The 25,983-nt window shown below is 43.9% G+C and overlaps 1 protein-coding gene across 5 annotated transcripts in view; it reads left to right on the top strand.

Moving 5' to 3' along the window:
• LOC119445700 (techylectin-5A) overlaps window positions 1-22,526 on the top strand; it is a 96,952-nt gene extending 74,426 nt beyond the window's left edge. For all 5 annotated transcript variants that reach the window (XM_037709981.2, XM_049663540.1, XM_049663539.1 and 2 more), the window contains exons 4-6: window positions 7,683-7,788; window positions 19,546-19,713; window positions 22,189-22,526. In XM_037709981.2, the coding sequence (XP_037565909.1) occupies window positions 7,683-7,788; window positions 19,546-19,713; window positions 22,189-22,499 (585 nt within the window). In that variant the 3' untranslated portion in view covers window positions 22,500-22,526. The remainder of the gene's footprint in view (window positions 1-7,682; window positions 7,789-19,545; window positions 19,714-22,188) is intronic.
• Window positions 22,527-25,983: the final 3,457 nt, after the last annotated feature.

Raw genomic sequence — 25,983 nt, forward strand, 5'->3', positions numbered from 1 at the left:
ACCGGACGAAGGTCTCTCCCTGTGATCTCCAATTACCCCTGTCGTGCGCTAGCGTATTCCAACTTGCGCCTGAAAATTTCCTAACTTCATCATCCCATCTGGTTTTCTGCCGACTTCGATTGCGCTTCCCTTCTCTTGGTATCCATTCTGTAACCCTAATAGTCCACCGGTTATCCATCCTACGCATTACATGGCCTGCCCAGCGCCATTTCATCCGCCTAATGTCAACTAGAATATCAGCTATCCCCGTTTGTTCTCTGATCCACACCGCTCTCTTCGTGCCTCTTAACGTTACTCCTAAGATTTTTCGTTCCATCGCTCTTTGTGCGGTCCTTAACTTGTTCTCGAGCTTCTTTGTTAACCTCCAAGTTTCTGCCCCATATGTTAGCACCGGTAGAATGCAATGATTGTACACTTTTCTTTTCAAGGAGAGTGGTAAGCTCCCAGTTAGGATTTGGCAATGCCTTCCGTATGCACTCCAATCCAATTTTATTCTTCTGTAAATTTCTTTCTCGCGATCTGGGTCCCCTGTGAGTAATTGACCTAGATAAACGTACTCCTTTACAGACTCTAGAGGCTGACTGGCGATCCTGAATTCTTGTTCCCTTGCCAGGCTATTGAACATTATCTTTGTCTTCTGCATATTAATCTTCAACCCCACTCTTACACTTTTTCGGTTAAGGTCCTCAATCATTTGCTGTAATTCGTCTCCATTGTTGCTGAATAGGACAATGCCATCAGCAAATTGGAGGTTGCTGAGATATTCACCGTTGATCCTCACTCCTAAGCTTTCCCAGTCTAAGAGCTTGAATACTTCTTCTAGGCATGCAGTGAATAGCATTGGAGAGATTGTGTCTCCTTGCCTGACCCCTTTCTTGATAGGTAACTTTCTACTTTTCTTGTGGAGAACTAAGGTAGCTGTGGAATCCTTGTAGATGTTTGCTAGGATATTCACGTATGCTTCTTGTACTCCTTGATTACGCAATGCCTCTATGACTGCTGGTATCTCTACTGAATCAAATGCCTTTTCATAATCTATGAAAGCCATATAGAGAGGTTGATTGTATTCCGCAGATTTCTCGATTACCTGATTGATGACATGGATATGATCCATCGTTGAATATCCCTTCCTGAAGCCAGCCTGTTCTCTTGGTTGGCTGAAGTCAAGTGTTGCCCTGATTCTATTAGAAATTATCTTGGTGAATATTTTACACAATACTGAAAGCAAGCTAATGGGTCTATAATTCTTCAATTCTTTAATGTCTCCCTTCTTATGGATTAGTATAATTTTGGCGTTCTTCCAGCTCTCTGGTACACTTGAAGTTGTCAGGCATTGCGTATAAAGGGCCGCAAGCTTTTCAATTATGATATATCCTCCATCCTTGATTAAATCGACTGTTATTCCATCTCTCCAGCAGCTTTTTTCCTGGACATGTCTTTCACGGCCCTTCTAACTTCATCGCTTGTTATAGAAGGAGCCTCTGTATCCGGTTCATCACTATTTCGAATGAAAGTAGTTTGGCTGTTTTGGGTACTGTATAGGTCAGTATAGAATTCTTCCGCTGCTTTTACTATGTCATCGAAATTGTTGATGATATTACCATGCTTATCTTTCAGTGCATACATCTTGCCTTGTCCTATGCCAAGCTTTCATCTTACTGATTTAATGCTGCGTCCATATTTTACGGCTTCCTCAATCTTCCCCACGTTATAATTTCGAATATCCCTTACTTTCTTCTTGTTGATCAGTTTTGACAGTTCAGCGAATTCTATCTGATCTCTTGAGCTGGACATTTTCATGTTTTGTTGTTTCTTTATTAGGTCCTTTGTTTCTTGGGAGAGATTACCTACTGGTTGCCTTGGTGCCTTACCTCCCACGTCAATTGCTGCTTCTGAGATCAACCTAGTTACGGTTCCATACATTACCTCTATGTTGTCTTTATCTTCCTGTTCTAAAGCTGCATATTTGTTTGCGAGCACCAGCCTGAATTGGTCTGCTTTTACCCTTACTGCCTCTAGGTTGGCCTGTTTCCTCTTGACTAATTTTACTCTTTCTCTCTTCAAATTGAGAGAAATCCTGGACCTCACTAACCTATGATCACTGCACTTTACCTTACCTAACATTTCTACATCCTGCACTATGCTTGCATCGGCAGAGAGTATGAAATTTATTTCATTCTTTGTTTCTCCATTAGGGCTTTTCCAGGTCCACTTCCTGTTGCTGCGCTTCCTGTAGAAGGTATTCATTATTCGGAGCCTATTCCTTTCCGCGAATTCTACTAACAACTCTCCTCTTGCATTCCTAGAATCGATGCCGTAGTTGCCAATTGCTTGCTCACCAACTTGCTTTTTCCCCACTTTTGCATTGAAGTCGCCCATGACTACAGTATACTGAGTTTGCACCTTTCTCATTGCTAATTCAACATCTTCAGAAAACTGTTCTATTTCTTCATCATCGTGACTAGAGGTTGGGGCGTAGGCTTGTACAACCTTCATTTTGTACCTCCTATTGAGCTTTATTACGACGACTGCTACGCTCTCATTAATGCTGTACAGTTCATCAATCTTGCCCGCTATGTTGTTATGGACTAGAAATCCTACCCCGGATTCTCTCTTATCTGAAAGGCTCTTATCTGGAGCAAGTTAAGAGCGCGTAGACTGTTGAACAGCCGTTGAGGCGGTAGCGCTGTGTTCAGCGCTACCGTTTAAGGGAGGCTATCCGCATCCAAGCACATACGTGCACCTCAACACACGACTTGATCGATGCCATTGCGTGCAGAGTGTTGTAGACGAAGTGAAACACATTCAGCACACATATCCCTGCGCTATGACTGCACATCACAAGCGCACATCACACAGCAACAAATTCGGAACTTTACCAATTTGAACATGCCGAGAGTCAAGCTGCGTAACCATCCATTGCTTCTGTTCTCCGCTCCCGATGCGTCAATCTCTGTTCCTTGGGGCCTTACCCCACTCTTGAGTATAAAGACATATTTACAGTGAACTAACAATTTGCACTACATAAAACGATAAAAGCCGGCTGACTACACAATTGCAGCTGCATCAACCGCTTGTTAGATCCTTCGAGATCGGAAGCGCAGTGCACGGTGCCACCTGGTGCCGCGCTCCGTGAGCACTGAGAATCGGTTTCGTTTTCCAGTTTATGCTGTAGTCGCTGGAACAGTAAAATTATTGCTCGACAAATAATTTAACTCTGAAAGAGGATAACGCTTCCTTTTCGACAAGGTAGTGTATTTTGTACAAAGAGATAGAGAAAGCAAAGAGAGGAAAGGCAGGCAGGTCAACCAGACAAGCGTCCGATTTCCTACTGGGGACGGCAAACCCCATTGCCTCAGTGTTGCAATGCAGTGCACGGCAATGCGTCTAGTTTAGTGCTAATTTGGGTTGGTTTGTGCATGTAATGAACGGGTAAATAATGAGTTGTGCCATAATTTTTCTCAATGCTAGAATAAAGCTCATGGAAGAAATGGTGTTGCACGTTGGGTAAAAAAAGAAATAAAGGTTGAATCGCTACGCCAACACGGCATTGAGCATTTTTTTTCATTTTATTACCCACAATACTAGGTCCCTCATCTTCGGTCACCATCGCGTAGTCGGCAAACGGTGCATATTGATGCATGTTCGCGAAGTTATGGCAGATCATATATGCCGAGGGGGATGCAGCCTTGTCCTTAATGTTCCAGATGACAGCTTGCCTGAGTTTGTGCATGTTTGTGGACTGTTTTATGTGGACAAAGTACTTTTGACCATGCTAAGCTACTGGAGACTATTCGTTTTAATGAACGCTTCCATGTGTTTTTGTGAGCACAAATGACAAGGACAGAGTTATAACCTCATTTTCTGAATTTGCAACAGAGCCACTGCACATGGGGCACCCTGTTATAAGCGCGCGCCATTCCTTGTTATAAATATATATTCACAGCGTTTGGCTTACTAATTGTCATTTCTTCATGTCAAATGGCAAGCTTAGTTTTTCTCACCCAGAACTATTTTAAAGTTGCATGGTTGTAGTACGATGTGTCTTTTCCGTGGGATTACTGGTGGTTTCTGCAAATGTTTTGTAATTGTCTATCTATTTTATATGATCAAATGATACTGGTGAAAACAAATTTTCTATTGTAGTGCATTCTCCAATAATTTGTTGTTCATGGTTCGCAATGTACTCAAGTACGTAAAGAGTGAAAAAGGAATACAAATGTATTCAAGTTACTGGTAATTTGCATGGTTCTGTGGCTAAAACCTAGAATGGCTGGTAGGCTCTTGTAGAGGCATGTTCAGTTGGTTAACACGATTTTTAAAAGGGGAAAGCTGTCGAATTTAGTCTGTATATACCAGGAATTTCACCAGTGAATTAAAGAAGAAAAAAACATCACCCTGAAGATAACGAGGTGATAGAGTTTATGGTCGTGCCAATAATTATTCATGGTCGCGGCATTAAACGTATATTTTTGGAGGACTGGTATCTATAAAACTACTAATTTTTCATTAACATTTTGATAGGGCACATTGTTATTTCAAAATTGAAGCCAGAAAATATGTGAAGTTTAGCCATCTGGCAGAAATGCTGTCAGCGGCACCAGCCTCATAAAACATACACCTGAATAGTGTGGCATAATGCATTAGTGTTCCAGATATATGCATCAGAAAGTTTGTCTCGAAAAATAGAAAGGAGAACCTCATGCAAGCTCTTTTAGAAGGAATGTCTTAAAAACTTGTGTCGCTCACCAAGTTCACACTTACAGGGTACATTTTACGTACAGGCTGACTTGAATTTTGTAATTACCGCATGCTCTTTAAGTTGAAAATGAAAGCTAGCCGATTGCAATAAGTACATAGAGAGTTTAATACTATATATAGGATAGATACACTTGACATGAATTGCCTTGAATACTGTATTACAGAATAAAGCGCATTTATTATCACCAGTGCTCTGGGAATGTTATATATGTTATATATAGCATGCGTACACATATGTGTCCGTATACATATTTGTGTGTCACTTACACCCTTCTTGAGCTAAGTAAACACCCTTGGTGCCAATCGGAGGCTGCTAAAGATGTACGCATCCTCTATATAGGGTGTAGTATTGTACAACAATGACAGAAGGGTGTTAAAGGGTGTAATCAAGGGTGTATAATCAGAATACACCCTTTGTACACCCTTTTGGGTGCAAGAACATTTACTGTGTACTTAGCTACTGTGTACCTAGGTTAGTGACCAACTTCATCGAAATGCAAAATAATGTATTTTACTCGTAAACACTCAATATCCAATTTTCCTTATCACATAAATATTAACCTGATTTTTCTAGCTACTTCATACAAATATTTAGGCACTAAACTGGCACCAAGCCTTTGCTGGACCTATCACGTTACTACCATATATGCCGCTGCTTCAATATCACTGGGGTACCTACGCCGAAGCCTACGTAATTCACATTCCAACATGCGGAAGCAAGCGTGTGATAAATTTGTTAGCCCACAGTTCAAATTTGCCTCTCCTAATTGGTTACCCTATCATAACCTAATGAGCTTGTTAGAATCTGTGCAAAAAGGGCCGCCAGCTTTATCTCGCGTAACTATACCGGCAATTCGAGCATCTCATAAACAAAATTTTATATTTCACTCCCACCCTTAAGTACTCCTCGTGATTTTGCACTCCTATCATTACTTCACAAGTACATTCATGCGAGTAGAAAATTTTCTTTACCGCTTGAGGTTGCACCTTACACAACACGCAGATTAAGTAAACACCTCAGCTTCACGCGCATCTACGGGAACACTAATGCATTCAATTGGTCGACGCTTCCTCGTGCTGTTAAGTTATGGAATAATCTTCCAGAGTTATTCGTCTGCGAATATAATCTTGATAAATTCCACCAGCTCATAAGTTCAGATTCGACAAAATGCATGATGTCATTTCCTTTGTTTTCCAGTTATGCACGTTCTGTACACTGTGTTTCTTTTACTCATGAGTTCATTAAATTGGTTTTTATTGTAGTATTTTTTATCTTATGATATTGGAATGACTACTTTAGTACATTGTTAATTTGTTTTCTGAATCAACGGAATCATTTGCCCTTTTTCTATTATGTTCTCACCTTCTCCAAATATAATTTGTTATATGTCCATTACAAATACTTATTTAGTCCTTATGTGACGGCCCCCATACCCAATGCCTCATACGAGGTCAGCGAGATTTTAGATAAATAAATATATAAATATGTAAATCTGCCTAATAATTCATTTTCTTCACGACTCCTTTATGTCTCACGTTGTGTCAGTCATCTCACGACAGGCAAAAGCAAGACTCAAACACCTTTGAAAATCCACATGAAAATGTGCGGGTACTCAATGAAGTGCAATTCTTGGCATTCATGTCAGGAAGACGTTATTTGCTACAGAGCACATAATAACAAATAATGACGCCCTAATACAAAGACGTGCGTGTCAACACCCTTTGTATCATAATTTTAGAAGAATAAGCTCCCCAAGATGCCAATTTATTAGAATAATAACTCACCTTTTGGCCCCGTCCTTTCGTATCTCGAACAAGAACCAACTTCAAACGCAGGCAATACCTGCGGCTCTGGTAAAGCTGATATCCTGGGAATTACGAGAACGTTGCTCCCTCAAGGAGAAAGATTTACCATATAGTTTGAGATTATAAATACAGCTAAAACTAGATCTCCTTCATCATCGCAAATGCTGCCCTCTAGACTGTTGTGTAGCCCCACTGCCCCTATTTAAAAGCACGCGAAAAGCGTAACATCGCGCACTTAGTACCCACGTGCAGCAGTTCCTATATTGCTACAGGAGCTTCGGTCGCCTGTTGAAGTTGATAGGTGCTAATAACCTTTATGAAGCTTTCCCAGTTGACCATGATACTGCTGGAACCAATTATATGATGGAGCTGCAACGTAAGAGCTTACCGAAAAGTTCACCATCCTTAGATATCCTCGAAAGTGCTTACAGCTGTCATCAACCTTAGTGGATTCACTGCGTTGTTTGTCATAAAGGAATGAATTAGGCATGAAAGAAACGTTAAGTAGCATTCGTAAAAGCCTTTGAAACGTAAAATAGGGATAGGTAGTCATGGGTAACTATTCGCTCAATATTGCCTCCGATAAAGAGCTTGTATTTTAAAGAAGCATACCTTGAAAACCTAGTATCGATCCTGTCACATTGTCAATGCAGCCGTTAAAGGCCTTCAATTTTCAAGATTTTCCAAGGCAGGCTTTTGAATTTTCTCATTCTTATGTCGAAGCAAGCGCTGCTGCGTTCTATTGGCTTTCCTGGTGAACATACTCCAGCCGTCAGTTCAGCTTTCGTCCGGTCTTTTCAGTTTCCGTTACGCATTTTCTGTCAACTTTTATGCGGCGTCCATCTCCGTCTAAGTGAACGCTGCGCGAATGGCATCACTGTCGGTACGTATTATCACGCTATTTATTAAGAACGCACGAAATAACTCGCGTAACCGCATTATACAGCCTTGATAAATTATTGGAATTGATGTGCGATCTCAATCTTTCCAGAATCGGTAAAACATCGGTGTGTCCACTGTTGCACGGGGTACAAAAAAACGCGTAATCTCGTCTGATTAGAATGCGCGACTGTCACATGAGTCGCGACTGTCACATACCTCATGTTTCTTCACAGGTAATCCAAAGGCGCAAGCAGAACGGAAACCGCGTTTTCCACTTCTACCGAAATTGGAGCGAATACACGGAAGGCTTCGGCAATCCACATGAGGAGTACTGGATTGGTAAGTTGGCTCTACACACGACTAATTCAAAGAAAACGAGGAGCTGTTCAACCAAGAATTATGTGTAAGATGGCAGTTGCGAAATGGCAGCCCAAATACCATTGGTCGATAATAACCATCTCGTCCTTCCGCATCATTATTAGGATTCGCATTCAACAGAGTTGAGCTCGGCAGCTCTTTTCGAAAAAGAATGCTGCACCGACAAACCTGCAACGATGAGATTCCATTCATGCCCCAGCGTCTTTCCAAGGCCAGGGAGCTGGCGACTCGATCAGCGTCACCTGAGACTAATGGACAAGCAGTTATGTTTCGTATTTTCGGGTCTTCGACCCCTCAAAGCTGATAGCCGAGACAAATTCTGAGTTATCGGTCTGGCGCGTCGTTAAACGGTAATGTCATTCTTTTCTCTCACGTTATGGACTGTGACAGTCAAACAAAAGAGCTTACAATGAAACGACGACAAAGCGGTCGTTCGTCGAAACGATATTTACCGCGAAGGCCCGTGTCCTCGCTCGGTCAAGCATATCGTCATCGAAAGCCTCCTAATTCATGCAAGAGGCCAACGTCAACAATTTCCGTGATAACGGGTCCAAGTTGAGGTTCCCAAAGTGCCACGCGTTTGCCCCGTATGCGGTCGCGCAACCTCAGAGGCAGAAGCTGGCCGAACGTTGCAGTGAGATTTTGCGAACAGTTTGACGATTGTCATTGGTCGAGAACAACAGGGAATTCCGCCGACTAATGAAAAGGAGACAATGAAGTGCTTGAAAAGTGGACCTTCAGTGCTATGGAGGTGTGCTCGTTTGTGATCGTTCGTAGAAACTCTGAAAATGTAAATGTTTGAAATAAACCATTATTTTTGCCCGTCTTGGACGTCGCCCCAGACGTCGTGATCTCCCGGCACCTGGCACATCACCAGCCACGTAAATTCGTAATGACCGCTCGGACACGAGTCGCAATAACTGGTGGTTGACTGCAGCGGGACGGAACCTGCTGTCAACGCAAGTCCTGACAATGCTTAGAATTGCATTATTGCACCAGGACACTCATCGTCTATTTTTTTTATTATTTGATTGATACAGGTTCTCACAGCACCCTTGTGGGCATTAGTGTAGGGGGAAGGTGTGAAGCATGGACTATAGGGGTGCGATAACGTAAAGCCCTTCCAATCTTTTCTATTCTAATTCTGCAATCAGCCCTCCAAGATTGGTCAAAACATTTTCGGGCCACTCCCAACTTTGCCTGTCTGTCACGCGACGTCATGGAACCACGATAGCTTCCCATCTGATGTAACGTGTACGCAGTGATTATGCATGATTAAACGGAACAAAAAAATACTCTTCCTGATTCGACGCCATTTCTTCATTACCCCTCTGCTATTGGTTCAACGTTCTCGGACTGCGCCCACTTTGCCTGTCTATCACGCGACGTCACAAAACCGCGAAATCTCACTGCGTCATATTGACGTGCAGGCGTAAAGGACTAATTAATATGCCGAACAAAAGTGTTTTTTTTTTCTGAATAGCCAGCAACTGCCCCGTTCCGAGAAGAATAGATTAAGACGGCTGCCCTCCGATCGCTTAGGCACTCGCTGCTCACACCTGCCGGATAGCATGGATTTATTTGCGTATAATAAACGTTATTGCGTGACAGTAAAACATTATCCAGCCCTTTCGGCGCATATACGACATCGCTTTGCCAACTCTTCCTTGCAGAGGATCCGTTTTACCACAATTCTTAACTTCCCGTTGCACGCCGCCGTGATGTTCGGCCAGCCACCGCAAGCTAAGTAAAGCGAAAGCGGATCAGTCGGAGACGCCGGCACCACCCTTTTAAACCGGTTATCTATTTACACTGCGCTGGCTAGGCCCCATATAAGCCCTCTCCACTTGAGCATCACCCCCGCCTTGTCAGCCAATAAGGTAAGAAAAACCGCTCAGTGTAGGCAATGTTATTCGTTTTGAAAGCGCAAAAAGGTGACCTCCTAATAACGAGTAGAGAATTTGATAGGGCTGTTCCGTCAACGCTGTGGGTTACCGCCAGATGCTTGCGTCGGTACTTGCATAAGTTTGAAGTTAAGATTTTGGAATAAAAACAGATTGGAATAGTTTTACATTCTAGGGCCCGAGAGATGCAGTTATTTTTATATAACATATATACAAAATACATCTATAATGCAATGAAACATAGACAATGCAACAGTTCCATGATAACATTATGATGGACAGACAACAATACACAAATGCAACATCCACAATAAAACTGGCAAACAATGCGACAATTCGGTTATGTAAAGGATGTAAAGACTGCGTGATGCAACAATGTGAAAAATAATAGAATAGGTACAGTAACAATTAGATCTGGCAAACAGTCGGAACGGAAACGTTGTGCGTCAAAAGGACACTGGTAGACGGAGTAACCACACAATCACCATACGGTACACTGGGGCAAGGTACACCTACAATACAGGTGAGTGCTAGGGTCGGCAAATGAACACACTCGGCACAAGCGAGCTGACTCTGGACTGTGTCGGGAACGTCTCGTGAAGCGGGAAAGTTAAGTTCAAGGACACCGGCCGAGCAGTCAATTAGAGCGGAATGATCAGTCAACAAATCACGTCCAAGGATGACGTCATGGGGCCGTGGCGAAGAACATGAAGCAACACGGAATATTGACAGCTAGCCACGCTCACGCGTGCGTTGCACATTCCGAGCACTGCCATAGTTCCGCCGTCAGGGACACGTAGAACGCGGTACTCGGGAGGTGTTACCACTTTGTTTAGCCGTTCACGGAGATCACAGCTCATGACACAAATATGTGCGCCGGTGTCGATAAGGGCCGTCACGGGTAGGCCATCAACTTCTACGGCAAGTAGGTTCTCGTGCGTCGCCAAGGTTAAAATATCATTTGCAGGTCGTGGGTCTAATGCAGCGTCACCTCCGGGAGCTGCATTGCTCAGTTTTCCTGAGAGGAGCGGCCAGTGGGGTGCAGCGATGAATAGCGGCGGGGGAGAAGTGACCGAGAACAACGATCGTGCGCGGAAAGGGAACGGCTGGAGGTGCGGGTTGGCGCAGAAGCGTCCCGGAGCGGTGACCGTTACGAGCGGGCAACTGCAGCGACCAATTGTCGTCGCGGCGAATCTAAAATAATGAGCGAGAGGAAGGGGGGTGATACCGCCCTATTGCAAAACCCAGTGTCCAGTGCCCAGTGTCATGCCTGATTATGGGCCCAGTGTCGCGCGCTGGATGCCGGGGCGCTGGCATGGCACGGCATACTGTGAGGCGCTAGGCTTGGGGTACTGGGGCGAAATGCCGCTCTAGAGCGAGAAATGCGTGGTGCCTGGCTACCTTATATATTTTTTCGAACACAGAAAGAAACACAGAGCGTTGTAATGCAATAAAAAAAACAAAAAAATCTAGGATTCGAACCTTCGACCTACAGACCCAGTTTCTTATCACTACGCCACGCCGATTCTGTTTTTTTTAAATTTATTGCCGGTCTTTGACTTGACAGAAACAAACTAATGTGCACACATTCAAATATCCCATTTGGAAGCAATTATACAGGACGCAAGAAAAAAAGGAATGGAAAAACATACAACGCCGGTCCGTGGTGGACCGGCGTTGTCGCATCAAAATTCCTTCATGGCTGTCAAAGGTTCTACCCTTGACAGCCAATCCGGCACACACTCTTGCATTTTCTGTGCTTCAATAAATATTGCAATACATTCTTTGAAATAAATACGTGCGGGCCTAGCGTCTGGATCACAGTGGTACTCCGCCATTCGTGCACGCCATAAACAGTGGAGCGCATTCAACATGATAAAGTCGTAGGGCACCCCGTCGTCATCCTTAATTGCTAGAAATATTATCCCGTGGGGGTCTAGCGGCAACTCTTTCTTGAGTGTTCCCTGTAACATATCTCAGAAGTAAACCCCCTCCAAACAATGCAAAAAGACATGATCAATGGTTTCGGGCTGCTTGCAGATCAAGCAGAGCGATCCCCATGGTACAGTACAACCCCGTTCTTTCTTAAAAGTTTTCACGGAGAGCGTTCCGGTGTGAAGCTTAAAGAAAAAGGTTTTTGCCCCTGGTGGTACCTTCATGCGTTTCACCCGTTTGAGTACACTCTGTCCTGGCCCTCCACTGTATATAGCTCAGTATAATGGCACTGGGAAAAGCACATCACAAAGATCTCTGTACAGTGTTTTCCTTTTTACTTCACTGAGATAATCATTCGAAAAACGCACAGACAGAAAGCGTACACTATCCACCACTTCCTTGAAATACCCACGCCGTGTTCCGGTCATGCTTTCCGTACTAACTACATGTTCCGGCAATGCGTCGCTCAACCTCAACTGGCACACAGTGCGCAGAAAGGGGTCACGCACATCGCGAAAACACCTAGATACCGTGTCGGAGCTTTAAACCAGTTCACGTTCGCGAAGTGGTCCGGTGCAGACGGCCACTCCCCGTGCCACAGCCCGAGGGATTTGCCCCAATTTACTGTGCTGCTGGCATCACCACAGAATTCTTTCACTACATTAATTGTTTCGGTTATACTTGATTTGTCTGCACAACACACAGCAATGTCATCTGCGTACGCGAGCAGCTTCACTTCTGTCGCTGCTAGTCTAAAACCTCGCATTTTCTCATTTTGAGTAATTGGCAGACACATTGCTTCGATATAAATCGCAAACAGAAGCAGATTGAGGGGGCAGCCCTGGCGGACTGAACGCAAGATGTTAATGGGGGCCCCCAGCGACTTATTAACAATTAATCTTGTTTTGCAATTCTGGTACGCCAAGGCCACACGCTCAGTGATGATGGAACCGACGTTAACGTGAACCAAGATGGCAAATAAAATACCATCAGCGACACAATTGAAAGCTTTCTCGAGATCGACCTGGGGGACTGCAACACCACCATAGGTGACGTCACAGCACTCGAGAACACACCGCATCTTATGGATGTTCGCAAAAATGGATCGCCCCTTGATGCCGCAAGTTTGGCGGTCAGCGACTATTTCCTCGATGACACCTTGGAGTCTGGTGGCTATAACCTTCCTAAATATTTTATAATCAATGCTTGTTAATGATATGGGCCTGTAGTATGAGACGAGTTTGAGTTTATCTATTTCATCGCTCTTCAGTATAAATATTGTGTGAGCTTTCCCAAAAGAAGGTGGCAAGGTTTTCTGGTCACACGGTCACACGCAGAGGGACCAGTTCTCTTTTCAACACCTTATACCACCCAGCGCTGATACCATCAGGTCCGGCTGACTTGCCCAGGTTCAAATTGTCTATTGCTTTCTCGACTTCTTTTTCGGTTATTTTACTTTCTAATCCCTCTTTGGTGTCATCATCCAATCGCGGCATACGATGAAGAAAGTCAGCTTTAAACCCCTCTTCATTGGCTGCCTGAAATGCAAAGAGTGACTGGTAGTACTCGAAGAAGGCGTGGCCTATGCTCTCGTTGTCGTCAACAACAGTGCCGTTCACTAAAATCTCATCGACGTTGTTTCGTCGTCCGTATGCCTTCTCTAGACCGAGCGCCCTTTTTATGGGCATCTCCCTCACCGCTAGTGCATCGGCACGTGCTCCCACAATGGCCCCTTGATACCGCTCCTTGTCGAACAGTTCGAGTTTATCTTTGACGTTGCGCACGTCGTCTTTATACGCCACGCCGATTCGTGATTACCGATTCATATTTTGCCACGACAACGCGCAGACACAGTTTCAGCTTTGCGCAGACGTCTCGCACAGACAAGGTAGATGCGATATCGCCTTCAACTAAAACTTAAACCTCTATCAGAACGAAAAGTTGTTGTCCGCATTGCATAGTATGCCTGGAAGTGCTGCAACACTGATTTGCTTTTGCGATTGGTATACTGACTATGAAACATGTGGTTGATCCCTCTTATATAGGAATCGGTATAGAACACGAAAGTGAAACGTGTCTTCACAGAAGTAGTGTAATGTTTATTGCACATTGATATATAATGTCTATTGGTGTTTTGTGGCTAAAGCGCCCTTAGGCGTTGATGCACCCACGCTGACGCCTGGTGGAACGTCTCCTCCATCACGACTACCAACGTCGATGACCATGAGCAACCGTCGTGCATATGGAAGCTGCACTACGCTGCACACGCTAGCACAACGCGAAAGACGAAGCACGTAACTGACACACTAATACAACGCGCAAGACAAAGCACGTAACTTAATCGTCACCGAGTCAAATCAGCGCGTACAGCGCGTCGTAATTGCAGCCTCCGCGATCAACTTCAGAAACATTTTCAGAGCTAATTGCGGAGGCCACGCTCCGCTGTGCTGAGTACGGTGAACGCCACCTAGGTGGCGTTGGTAGTGCTTCTTGATGCCAGCGTCCCTTCGAATGCTGGCATCGAGGCGTCGTAGTGGTGAGACCACCGAAGCGTTCACTGTCGGTGCGCGTTAGTGTCATAATGCAGTACTTCTCTTTTCTGCTCGTAGGCGGCGGCACCGCCCCGAGCAAGAGCGCGGGTACACGGAGCAGTGTTAGATATATAAGGCGCGTCTGTGTAGCTCTCTGCAAATGCGTTTGTGGCGCAATGGGTTAAACGCTCGGCGATCTATCGTCGCGGACCGAGAGGTCGTGGGTTCGATTTCCAAATTTTGCATGTTTGTGGAACTTTTTCTTCTGGTTTCTTTCTTTGTATTATGTTCGTGTATGTTCGTGTGACGTATTTCCGTGACGGAAATACGTCAGTGAAGTCTTGGTGGACCCCGGCATAAAACACTTTCGTGTTAAAAAAAGCCTTAAATGAACCGCAGACCCGAGATGTTGTACGGGCTGTTACTGTCGATTTTGACAGCCGTTTCTTATTCTTCGCGCAAAGATAATACAACATTTTCATAGCTCGACAATGCTTTTCAATCGGCACGTATGTTTAGTCACATATTTCTGTCAGGGAAGCGGTCGGTTAATGCGGCTGGCAGCCTTCGGCGACAGCACATATAGGTATGTTTATAACGCGTCATATCGGCGCTCATCGCTTGTTGTGTTGACACTGTATACACGAAAGAATGGTCTGTTTAAAACCACCGACGGGAAAACTGAACTACAGAGTGATTTATCCTCGTTAGACTTGTTGATTCCTCAGCCTAGCCGGGCCGATAGAGTGCACGGATGGACTCGGTGGATATGGTAGGCCTAATATTCGGTGGAAGCGAACGATCTCGGTGTCGGTGCCAGGCGAACGCGAAAATGTTTGCATTTGAGCTTCAGAACCTTTTAACTATTATTTTTAGTACACCAGAGAAAGTGGAAGCGCACGAATCGCCACAGTTTTGTTGTCGGTGCGATAATATCAATCAGCGGCAGGCTTCCTGAGGTCCGTTCGAACGCGTCTGAACGGCTCCTGGGTTTCGTGTCGACTGTACAACACTGAGAAAACTCGCAGGCATCGGTTGCGTACAAACTACTAGAAAAGTAGGCGTTATCTTCATTAGCGTAATTACGTTCACGAATACAGCTATCCGCACAGTCAAAGCGGAAATGTACAAAGCGAAAGTGATCTGAAGTGTCGCATATGCATGGACTAGCTCAAGCATCTTTATTCCAAGCTGCAACATCACCGACACGAGACAGACATTTATGATTCCAAATTATAGCGCTATTTAGGACAGGAGTCTGTTTTTTGGACAGGAGATGCCCATAAAATTGTATCAAGCATTAAATATTCAACAGAGCCTGTACTCCGGCAGTTCGGCACAAACGAAACCAGCGCAGCGTCCAGTGCGAGCCAGCGAGCTCCAGCGACAACCAGCGCGTGTACAGCGCACACCAGTGCGCCCCAGCGTCATAGCACTGAGACCAGCGTCTCGTCCAGTGTGACCCAGCTCTTATCCAGCGATTGCACCAGTGTCGCAGTGACTCCCAGTGACTCCCAGCGTACATTCGATTGCCCAGTACTTCGAGGAAAGAATGAATGTATGCACGCTTCAGTTTTGCAGTGGTACTCTTTAAGCATTCTAGCGCGCCTGGACTGGGTGGATCGACAAGTGAGAGGCTTAGTGTGCGTTTTCGTATTTATGCCTAGCATTAGATGTGAACTGGAATGCAAGTACTTCATCCGATCTTTATATCGCCTTTTATGACGGGTATCTGATGCATCTATTTCCAGAATCGCACTCGGTGATGCATACCGGCTAAAGGAACTAAATAGAAATGTCATCCCCTTTCTGTACATTTTTTATACAATCTTTACGTTATCATCCCTACGTGCATACAACACGAGCGATGCGTACTCAAGAATCAAGCGGACAAATTTTTTGTAAGAGACCTCCTTAATTAAACGCGGTGTATCTCGTATTCATCGCCTCAAGTGACCAAGGTCCTGTACTGCTTTCTTTCCTACGCACGGTACGTGCTCATTCTACGTTAGGTCCGAGGTGATCGAGGCGCCCAAATATTTGCAACTTGTCACCAAATCTAAGGTTTGCCTACCGACTTAATACTTATGATATAAAAGATGCCATTCCCGCGTCCCGGTCATTTCAGCAGTATCTCTCACATTGAGTTTCATTTGCCCTGTCGCGGCACATTAAATGTAAGGTAGATCGAGAGAAATGTAAAATTGCCAGGTCATTAGTACTACGGATTTCTTTATATAGAACGCAATTGTGAGTAAATCATTTTAACTGACAGTTTCTGCTGAATATAATTATAAAAATAAGAAAGACACGTTTCCTAGCACTCATACATGAGAAGTTCTGGATAGCGCTGGTTTTGAACGCGAATATTGAACGAAGTTTAGAACGCACCTATTTTTGCATTTTATTGTTTTGTGGAAAGGTAGCCTTGAATCTAAATTTAAAAAAAAAGAAATCACTTTTTATGATCGGGCTATGTTTTATCAGGATTCGGGTTTCTGATACCCCGTCAGAGGATTTCTCAATATATAAGAAACTTTATTATTTTCCCTTGCCCATCCGCAACAGCCATAAAATCATAACTCGCTTATTTTGGTTCCGTAGTGGTAGAAAGCACTTGGTGAAAACGTTGCGGCCTCGGATCGAGAATACCGTGAAGCTATAGTAAAGGTGTTACATGTTTAAAGGTTCAAGGCTAAAGGATAATGGTTCAAGGTTCAAGGAATTTAGATGATTCTATAAGGTTAAATGTTCAAGAACTTTTGCTGGGTCTATAAGAATATAGCAATCATGCTCTCCTGCTTTAGGCGTGGGGACACTAGTGTGCAATTTCTATTCATTGGGCAACACCGATAGGTGTAAAGCCTCATTAAAAATTACGCCCAAAAATTACGAGCACCACTGGGCATGACAGGGCATACCGTGGATACGCCATCAATGCCAGAATATGTCTTGGTATCGGTGGTAAGTAAAACCGGTAGGACACCTTGCTCTGTTTTGTTAACCTCACTGATCAAGAACACACTATTCAGGGCACAAACAGTGGGATTTTCACCGTTCTCATCTTTTAACACTGGACAGAAACAGTCGGTAAACAATTATGCAAATTATGCTTTACGAGATACTCTTTCAATAGTAATACAAAGGCCCGGCATGGCACTTGCATTAGAAAAGGAATGCCGCAAATATTTCGCCTTGGACGAAAGGAGAAGTCCTTTCATAGTGGCACCGTGATAGTAGTCTTTTGCTTTTCTAATGCTTTGATTAAGATGAGTGCACAGCGTTCAAAGCTTGCGCATATGATCATCACAAAGGTACTACCGATGCCGCTTTCTATTATTGTTTCTCTTTCGTTACAAGCACACAATTTTGTTTTTATTCACCGGCTGGGTGTTGCCGACAACTATTACTTTCCTTGGTGCAAAGTGATTCACACAATGCAACACGTGTTTTTTTTAAACCACTACCAGACATCGTTGTCTGAGCATGAAGCCGACTGTGAAAGCAAACCAATGTCAGAATAGGTTAAGCCGAGTACCTTGCTTCTCGCTCCGATAAGCGAACTTGCGTCTCAGGTCATGTGTATACATAAAACGGGCACACAAACTGACGGTCATTATCAGCATTACCTCAGGATAGTAGGTTTTTTGTTTTAGTAGTTTTTTTCAGCATGGTAAATTAAAAATTACTCAACTGCAAGGAGGAACACCATTATGAGCCAGCAACACATGTATTATATATTGACCATTGCTCTTTACTGAAAACTGCGTTTCTTCTATGAATTCTGTTCTCACTTGACGCAAATGCAAAACTATTCGTGATTTCCGTATCTACAGTGAATGCTCTGCAACTACCAATGCCTGATTTTAAACTACTATTTTGCATTTCACATAATGACTTGCGTTGCCGAAATATATTTTAGCTTTCAACATGAAATTTTTGTATCTGTTGCTTTTATTACGTGTGACATGGTACAAGCTTGAATTGCACTTAGTTACTCAGTAAAAAGTGCGCAACATTTTGTAACATTTATGCTGCAACCGCATGTGCTGGAACTACCGATGGGAGGCGGGGCCTTTGTCAGGTGTTGCAAAACATCTTTAGCCCGATGTTTCACGTTCTGCAGTGTATAATGTGAACCGAAATAAAAAGTTTTATTATTGTTGTTGTAATTTAGAGGTTTAAACAAAAATGTCAATGAGTAGAGTTACAATGCCCCAATTTCAATGTGCACAATATTTATCGAAATAAACCTGTCATATGGGTCAGAACGTAATCTATGCAAGGCAAAATGTTGGAGGAACACGGGCAAATGTGACTGCGGGTAGATATTTGCGACTATTTGTATTAATAACTTCATTGAAAACCCAATGGCTTTATCGCTTATCAGAATACATATCGAATTAGTGTATATGCGTCGCGCACACACGGGAGCATACAATTTCAGACGCATCCACGAGCACATGCATGCACGCTCTATAACATCTCAGGTATATAGGGCTTCAAATGATATCAATGATATTGTTATCTCTTTTTACACGTATAAGTATGTCTTTTTACACGTGAAATAAGTAGAAGTGTTGGCTGTCTCTACAAAATAGCTAATCTGGTACCTGTGTGGTTAAGACTGCAGATTATGCACTTATATACTCTAAGTTAACCTACTGTGTTCTAGTATGGGGAACCACTACTTCTACTAACTATCAGAAACTACTAATACTTCAGAAGAGAGCCCTGCGGTACATCCGTGGTTACTATGGCAGACCAAAAGATTTGTCCACGTTGCCGTTATTTTGCAGGTATGATCTGCTTAACGTGAATCAGGTCTACCCGTTTCGTCTGCTGCAACATATCAAAAATAGTAAATTACACATACAAAACTATCCTATGTCTATTGACGCATACTATTTTCGTACACAAATCGACCAGGTTCCTAAAACACGTAATATGGCAAACAAAAATTAAATTTTCAGGTAATTTCAACTCTTAATAAGGTGTCAACAAATGTTAATTTTGGTCTTTCTTTGAGCGTATTTAAAAAACAAACCAAACAATATTTATTTGATTCTGACTTGTGTTTTGTATAGCGCCACTTTATTGATGTCTGCTTGTTATTTGCTTCTTTGTAATAACTGTATGTTCATCTGAGATTCCGTGTTTACATTGTTACATTTTCAGTTATGCGTTATATGATGTCAAACTGCACAAGGGAGCCGAGGCCTTCGTCAGGCCTTCCAGCTTTTAGCCCCGGCTTGCTCCTTTGTAAGAAGGAAAAATAAACTTCACTTCACACACAACCACGCAGTTTCAACAGATAAACACAACTGCATTTGTCGTTCTCTGTGCAGGAAACAAGGCCCTGCACGCCCTGACGTCCGGCAATGAAAACGTGACTCTTCGCGTAGTGCTGTGGAACTCTACACAAGACAAAGCGTTCATCTACTACAACAACTTTCGTGTGGAGAATGAAGCGAATTTGTTCAAGCTTAAAATGGGAGACTTGATAGGCCCTCCAGGTTGGTTTGTGATTTAATATGGCAAAAGCCTCGTCGACTCTTCCACTTGAGACTTCTATGGAAGCGCCATATCCTCTGAAAAATATGAGTGCGACCTCTCCCGCACTAGTATCCTCACTAAATTGGAGGATGAGCACATTTATTCAAAAATTTTAAAATGGGAAGTTTACGAATCATGTAAGCGTGAAATAGAACATCCGATATCCGAATTACTCGAAATGTGTAACGACGAACATCGTCGCGTAGCATTACTACAAGCTTCTTGCACGCATGTAAAAAATTAATTCTGACTACTTCTTTGGCGGTGAGGTAAGACAGTTATTAAGTTGTTTATTACACACGAACACCGAGCTTCAGTTATGCATTCATTTAATTTAGTACACTCTCCATACAAAATAGGAAATTTAGCAGGAAATGCGGGAATTATATTTTTTCGTTAAATAATGATCAATACAGGCTTGCTACACGGACGAACAAATATGTTTGCCAAACAGAAGTAACTTTCTCTATATAGTACTAATCTTATATGAACTGAAGCCTCTTGAGCCACTCCTTTTCTACGTAAACATTTTTCAATGAATCCATATGAACGGAAGCACAAGTGATCTCTATGTGCTACGGAAATTGAAAAATAACACGCCGCACACGTGCCAAGAACAGCTTTATTACCTCAATAATGTTCATTACCTTGGACAGAAGTTTTATTTTGACAATTACCGACAGGTCTGCATACGAAAAAGTGAACTTCAATGTTACAAACGTCTTGCTGCTGTGCATTGACGAAAAACCGCCAGTTATTCGGTTTTGTTGCGAACTCAATATCATGAGTACCGTGACCTACACGTGGACTCCGTTTTGCGACAAGAACGCGTTATTCTTCCCATGGCGCGGCTTCACAGGACAGAGACCTGCCATATAACGACATTTCTATTCTTAGTTCAGCAAGAACAAGAACGGGAAGCGACAGACTCGATTTGTTCTCTTAGTTGGAACCGTGTGTGCTGATAAGACAATCAAGTTAAGAAAACATAGGAAATCATTTTAATTGTACAGCAGAAATAAAAATGGAAGTGCACCAAAGGATAACTTCATGCACTTGGGAAGCCATTTTGACACCTTTCGCGATTAGCTTGCGCTGCACTGCATTTGTTGTAATGCAGCGGCCGTCCTTCCCCCAAAATTCTCGGGTATTTGGGTATGTGTGCAGAATTAGCCTTGGGAGTGTTGGCCAGTGTCCCGCACCGTTTTGACTGTGGATGACGGACACCGTTTTAACCGCAGGCTTCGCGTAGTACGTAAATTTAGGAGCACATGATTTCTCTTACGCTCTCACTGCCGGAGGGTTCTAATAAAAAAGTCAATCCCAAGAGAGAAAGAGAGAAGAAAGTGGTAAGGCAGGGAGGTTAACCAGAGCGGAAGATAGGGTTTGCTACCCTATGCTGGAGAGAAAGGGAAGGGTAGTTAAAGCCACAGGAAAGTAGAGAGCGAGAGAGAAAGAAAGGCAACACAAATACACATTTACAGTCGGTTCCGGTAACCACATACATTCGTCGCACAGCACAGTAGCACTTGCAGGGCAATGACTATCAGTACAGGCTACAGCGGCTTCTCCAAGTCTGTTGTGCTTAAGGAATGCAACAGTGCTCTCGTCGACCTCCGCTGCGATAACTGCTGAAGTGGGCATTCTAAAATTGTTTCCGTACTTAAAGGTCTTGGTAAAAGCACGCTATCGCAATTACGAGGGCTCACCTCTATAAATTGTAGCGAGGAGCGTCACAGAGAAGATGTAGAATAGTCTCCTCGTTACCACAGTGATCACACGAGGCGTCGACGGCCCATCCGTTTCGGTATGCAAAAGACTTCGTAAGGCCCCTTCTAGCCATATTCGACAAAGCCGTGTAGCTTCGCGTCGGCAGAGTCCAGGTGGGATGCGAAGGCGGAGAGAAGAGTCTATGTGGTGCAGCCGGTTGATTCCAAAACTTGGTGTGTTTTACATGAAGAAAGTAATATCCTGGGAGAGCATTCAAAGTTCTCTAGTGGCATCTACCCTTGATAAAGGTATCGCCTCCTCTTCGTCGCCTTGAAGGCCCGACCGAGCAGCGTTCTCGGCGTGTTAGTTACCTGTGACGCCGCAGTGACTTGGAAGCCACTGTTATAGTCAATCCCCCGGGTTCGCATTATACATATTCAAAGGAAGTATGACAACTGCATAGACCTTGAAAAGCACATAAAAAACTTGCAAATTGAGAGGCCCCCGCTTTGGGTTAACAATAATCGCGCGTAATTTACAAGATGCAGGCATGGCTCCTATACCAGCCGTAAGTTGTCTTTCCGTCGCGTTTGATCTATTTTTGCTCATAGTTTCTGCATTTCAATCAGCGAGGAACACGTAACATTTCCAATTATGTTCGTAGCTTCATTTCGTATTTTTTATTTAATTGTTCTTTTGCTCCTAAATGCATGATTTCTTCACAGGCTGGGACGCAATGAGGCACCACGACGGTCAAAAATTCTCTACCTTTGACCGCGATAATGATGCCGGGAATAACAACTGCGCAGAAGCATACCGAGGAGGATGGTGGTACTACAACTGCCATGCATGCAACCCGAATGGTCTCAACCTCAACGGATTTCATGAGAGCTACGCCGATGGCATTGACTGGAGCGTGCGAAACAATGGAGGCCAATTGTACCACTATTCGTTCCCCGCTGTGGAGATGATGATCAGGCCAGCTAGTCTGATGCAGGGCAAGGAGAGTGAACTGCATTTCTTCCCACCGTCGTAGTGCTCGAAAAATTTGCCAAAACAAAATTACGAAGGAATAAAACACCATAACATGTGGTCGGGGTTGATTCGTTGCGGTTCTTCCCGGAAATATAAATGTGCACTTTGACTTATTATTCTTGAAAAGACTGGCGAGACACGTTCTGCTAATGCTAATGATGCAGAGACGAGCCCACTGATAAGCCTGGCAAACAAGTTGTCCCGGAATGGGCGCTGCAGGCTGACCGACGCAACAATTGTGAAAGATACGTGCTGTGTCATAAAAGCGCTGATTTCGCATGAACATTCTGCAAAGCCCCCGAAACTTGTTTTAACACTTAAACATCCCTTTTGACTCTGTGAAAGGTAGTTCTATAGCGCCGCATAATCTGTAATACGCTGAGTAGACGAGCTGCCTAGAAAGTGTAGATGCTTTACACACGGACGCAAAAAGAAAGAAAACGCAAAGTCCAACCGTGTCGATTGTATTTAGGCTTAACTTTTGAAACCATGGATCTTTGTCAACTTAATCCCTGCTTCCTGTCGTTCTATGTTAAATGAAAGCTATGTACGAAAGCTATTTTTTGCCTGCGCAGCTGTTCGAGTGGGTCCACCAGCTGCCTGTGACAAAACAGGCGAATGAGTTGCGACAATATACTTTATATCTGTATTCTCATGCACTTAGTGCACCCACAGATGCAGGATATTATGTGTACCTCCTTAGGTTGATAGAAAGATAGTCCTAGCTTAATTTGGAGGAACTAAACTGTCACGACAGGTAGTCACAGATGGGCCGGGGACGGTTATGCACTCATAACCATCCAACTGTACGCGAGGAGCGGTCATTTACCGCGGAAATTGAATTGTACAAGAAAGGCCAACAGACATGATGCTGTACGCCTAGAATAATGCTTGTTCCTTCCTGTCAGTGGCAGCTATTTTCAATGTAAATGCCGATTGCTTTCAACTTCCATTGCGCTTGTGGACCTCCATGCCCTGAGCGCGATGGTCGATAAACGCAGTGGGACTTGGTCAGAAACTAAAAATTAAATGAGCACTCCTGACCCAGAGCGGAAACGTTGTTGGATACAAATAGGTGGTCAGTTAGATACGGAAAACTTGAAGAAACACATTTCCTGCACACAAATAAACTTGCTATGCTCTTTAACCTCGCAGAACATACTCAAATAGGATCCGATTGTCTTGTCAGAAAGAAAACTTAGCAGAAGACGAGCAGTTTGTTACTGCGGTAACGGTGTAATGTCAAATAACCAGGGGGTTTACCACATATCTGTTTTTCGGTGACTGTGCGAGAGGGGATACAATGAAACGAAAATCGAGGGTGTGAATCACCCCCCCCCCCCCAAAAAAAATGTTTTGGTTTGCGAACTAAATTACCTAGTTTCCTTGACAATCATCTAAATAGGAATGCTTGCTCTAGCCGACCTTTTTCTCCTATTCTTTGAAGCAACTCTGAAACTCCTGAAAATTATTGCTGCAGGGTATACCCTGCGAAGCTGTTTTCACTTGTGCAATGTAGCAGATCCCTTCCTTTGCCTAATTATCATCATTAAAAGTAAAGAAAAGGAAAGACATTGGGCACGGGCTGATGAATGACTGCACCAGAGTTTGTTGCCCAAGATATTGCTCAAAAGAACGTCTGAGTCTCATCAATCGTTTTTGAAATCCTGACGTAAAATTAAGCCAGCATTCTTTGTTAATGTCATTCGCCTTCCTAGGCTATTTCATGCACTTTTCGGGGTCTTTTTGTCTGACCACGAGCCTGGTGCGCTGCTGTCCAGATGCCCGGATGTTGTCTTCCCAGGACACCTGGCTCTAGCTCGGGGAGCATACCACGGCATAGCTTGGTCGTCCTTCCACCTGGCTATGACGGCCCGCCACAACCTCGTTATCGCAAACTCGGGTGACCAGATACGTGTCACTGGATCATCATCATCATCAGCCTATATTTATGTCCACTGTAGGAGGAACGTCTCTCCCTGCGATCTCCAATTACCCTTGTCTTGCGCTGGATATGTGCGGCTTTTTAATGAACCTCTCCTACGTCGACTTGGGTCATTCTGTGCAGCAGTATATGTGCCGCATTTCGGTGGCAACTAGGGTCAGCGGCTATGAGTAAAGGGGTATGTGCCGCTCTTCGATGAGAAATAAATATATATATATATATCCTTTACTAGGCTATATTTATATATATTTCCTTTACGCTGGGCTGTCCAGCAGGCCCGCGAGGCGGCGCTGAGACAAGATCTCGACGTCCACGTCGTGGGAGACCTGAGCCCGGGTCGTCAAAACAGCAGGACAACTCAATAAAGTTATTACCATCCATTACTAGAAGGAATCGAACCCACGTCAGAGATATTCAGACAGTCTTGTCTAAGTTACGGACCAATCCATACGTACGTGAACGCGATGCTTGGCAGAGGGGCGAAATAACCTAAGCCAAACATCCTTCGCTTACATCTCGCCTCCATCACAATTCGCACACGCCTCCCGCTGGCCAGGATGGCGCAGCCTGCGCATTGTGAAGTGCAAGAAGCGGTTGCATACCCGCCGCATACATGACGCCATTTGGTGGTGGCAATACGGTGTTTCTCTACGTTGCTTCAATGTTGATCGTAACAACGTGGACTTTCATCGTGGGACAAGTGCTTGTGGAAATTTCGTGTTGTCCTCTTTTTGAGCAGGCAGGGAGCAACCTTTGCGCCAAAGAGTCCCACGCCCAAACTCATGTTCGAAATGTTCGGGAACGAGCTCCATCTCACTCCAGCAACTTCTGAGATGCTGTCAATGCTGTTTCTATGGCTGTCGTTTTTTTTTGCGATGCTGTTACAAACATCTCGTAGATATGAGTAGTTCCGTTTCGGTCGAAATGATTGTGGTCCATAAATTTTATTTCGCTCGTGAAACCACTCAAGTTAACCCAAACCTACTGCATACGGCTGGATACCTTCTTAAGTTCTATCTGAAATACTGCTATCGCGTGTAGTTCTGTTTTCGCGGAGGAATCAATATCGTAAGGATATACGGTGTCGTTGCGAACACGCGTCCGGATCTCGCACAAGATAACAATTTACACACAGTTACACAAACACTCAAAATATTCTACGTGATCCGCTCCTTGGATACTGACATGTGTGTGTCAGCCTACACAGACTTAGTGAGAGAACAGCGGATTACATATAGGAAGAATTTCAACAATATCGTTTTTTTCCGGAGGGGGGCGGGTTACTTCGTATTTAGTTGTCATATGCGTATTGGCCTGCTCATGCGACATTTGATACACTAATAAATAATTGCTTATGTGTGTGTTTGTAGTAATATTTCGATGGATAGCAATAAGAATGTACTACGAGAATTCATGCAGTTCATTGGGCAGTACCAATCGCAGCAAAATATAGTTGTTCAATTCAACCCGCGCGGCGTCATGCGCCAAAATACACACATCAACAACCATCAACTGGATTCACTCCCTGACCACCAGCACT

The sequence above is a fragment of the Dermacentor silvarum genome, chromosome 3, assembly GCF_013339745.2.
Source record: "Dermacentor silvarum isolate Dsil-2018 chromosome 3, BIME_Dsil_1.4, whole genome shotgun sequence".
Taxonomy (NCBI): Eukaryota; Metazoa; Arthropoda; class Arachnida; order Ixodida; family Ixodidae; genus Dermacentor; species Dermacentor silvarum.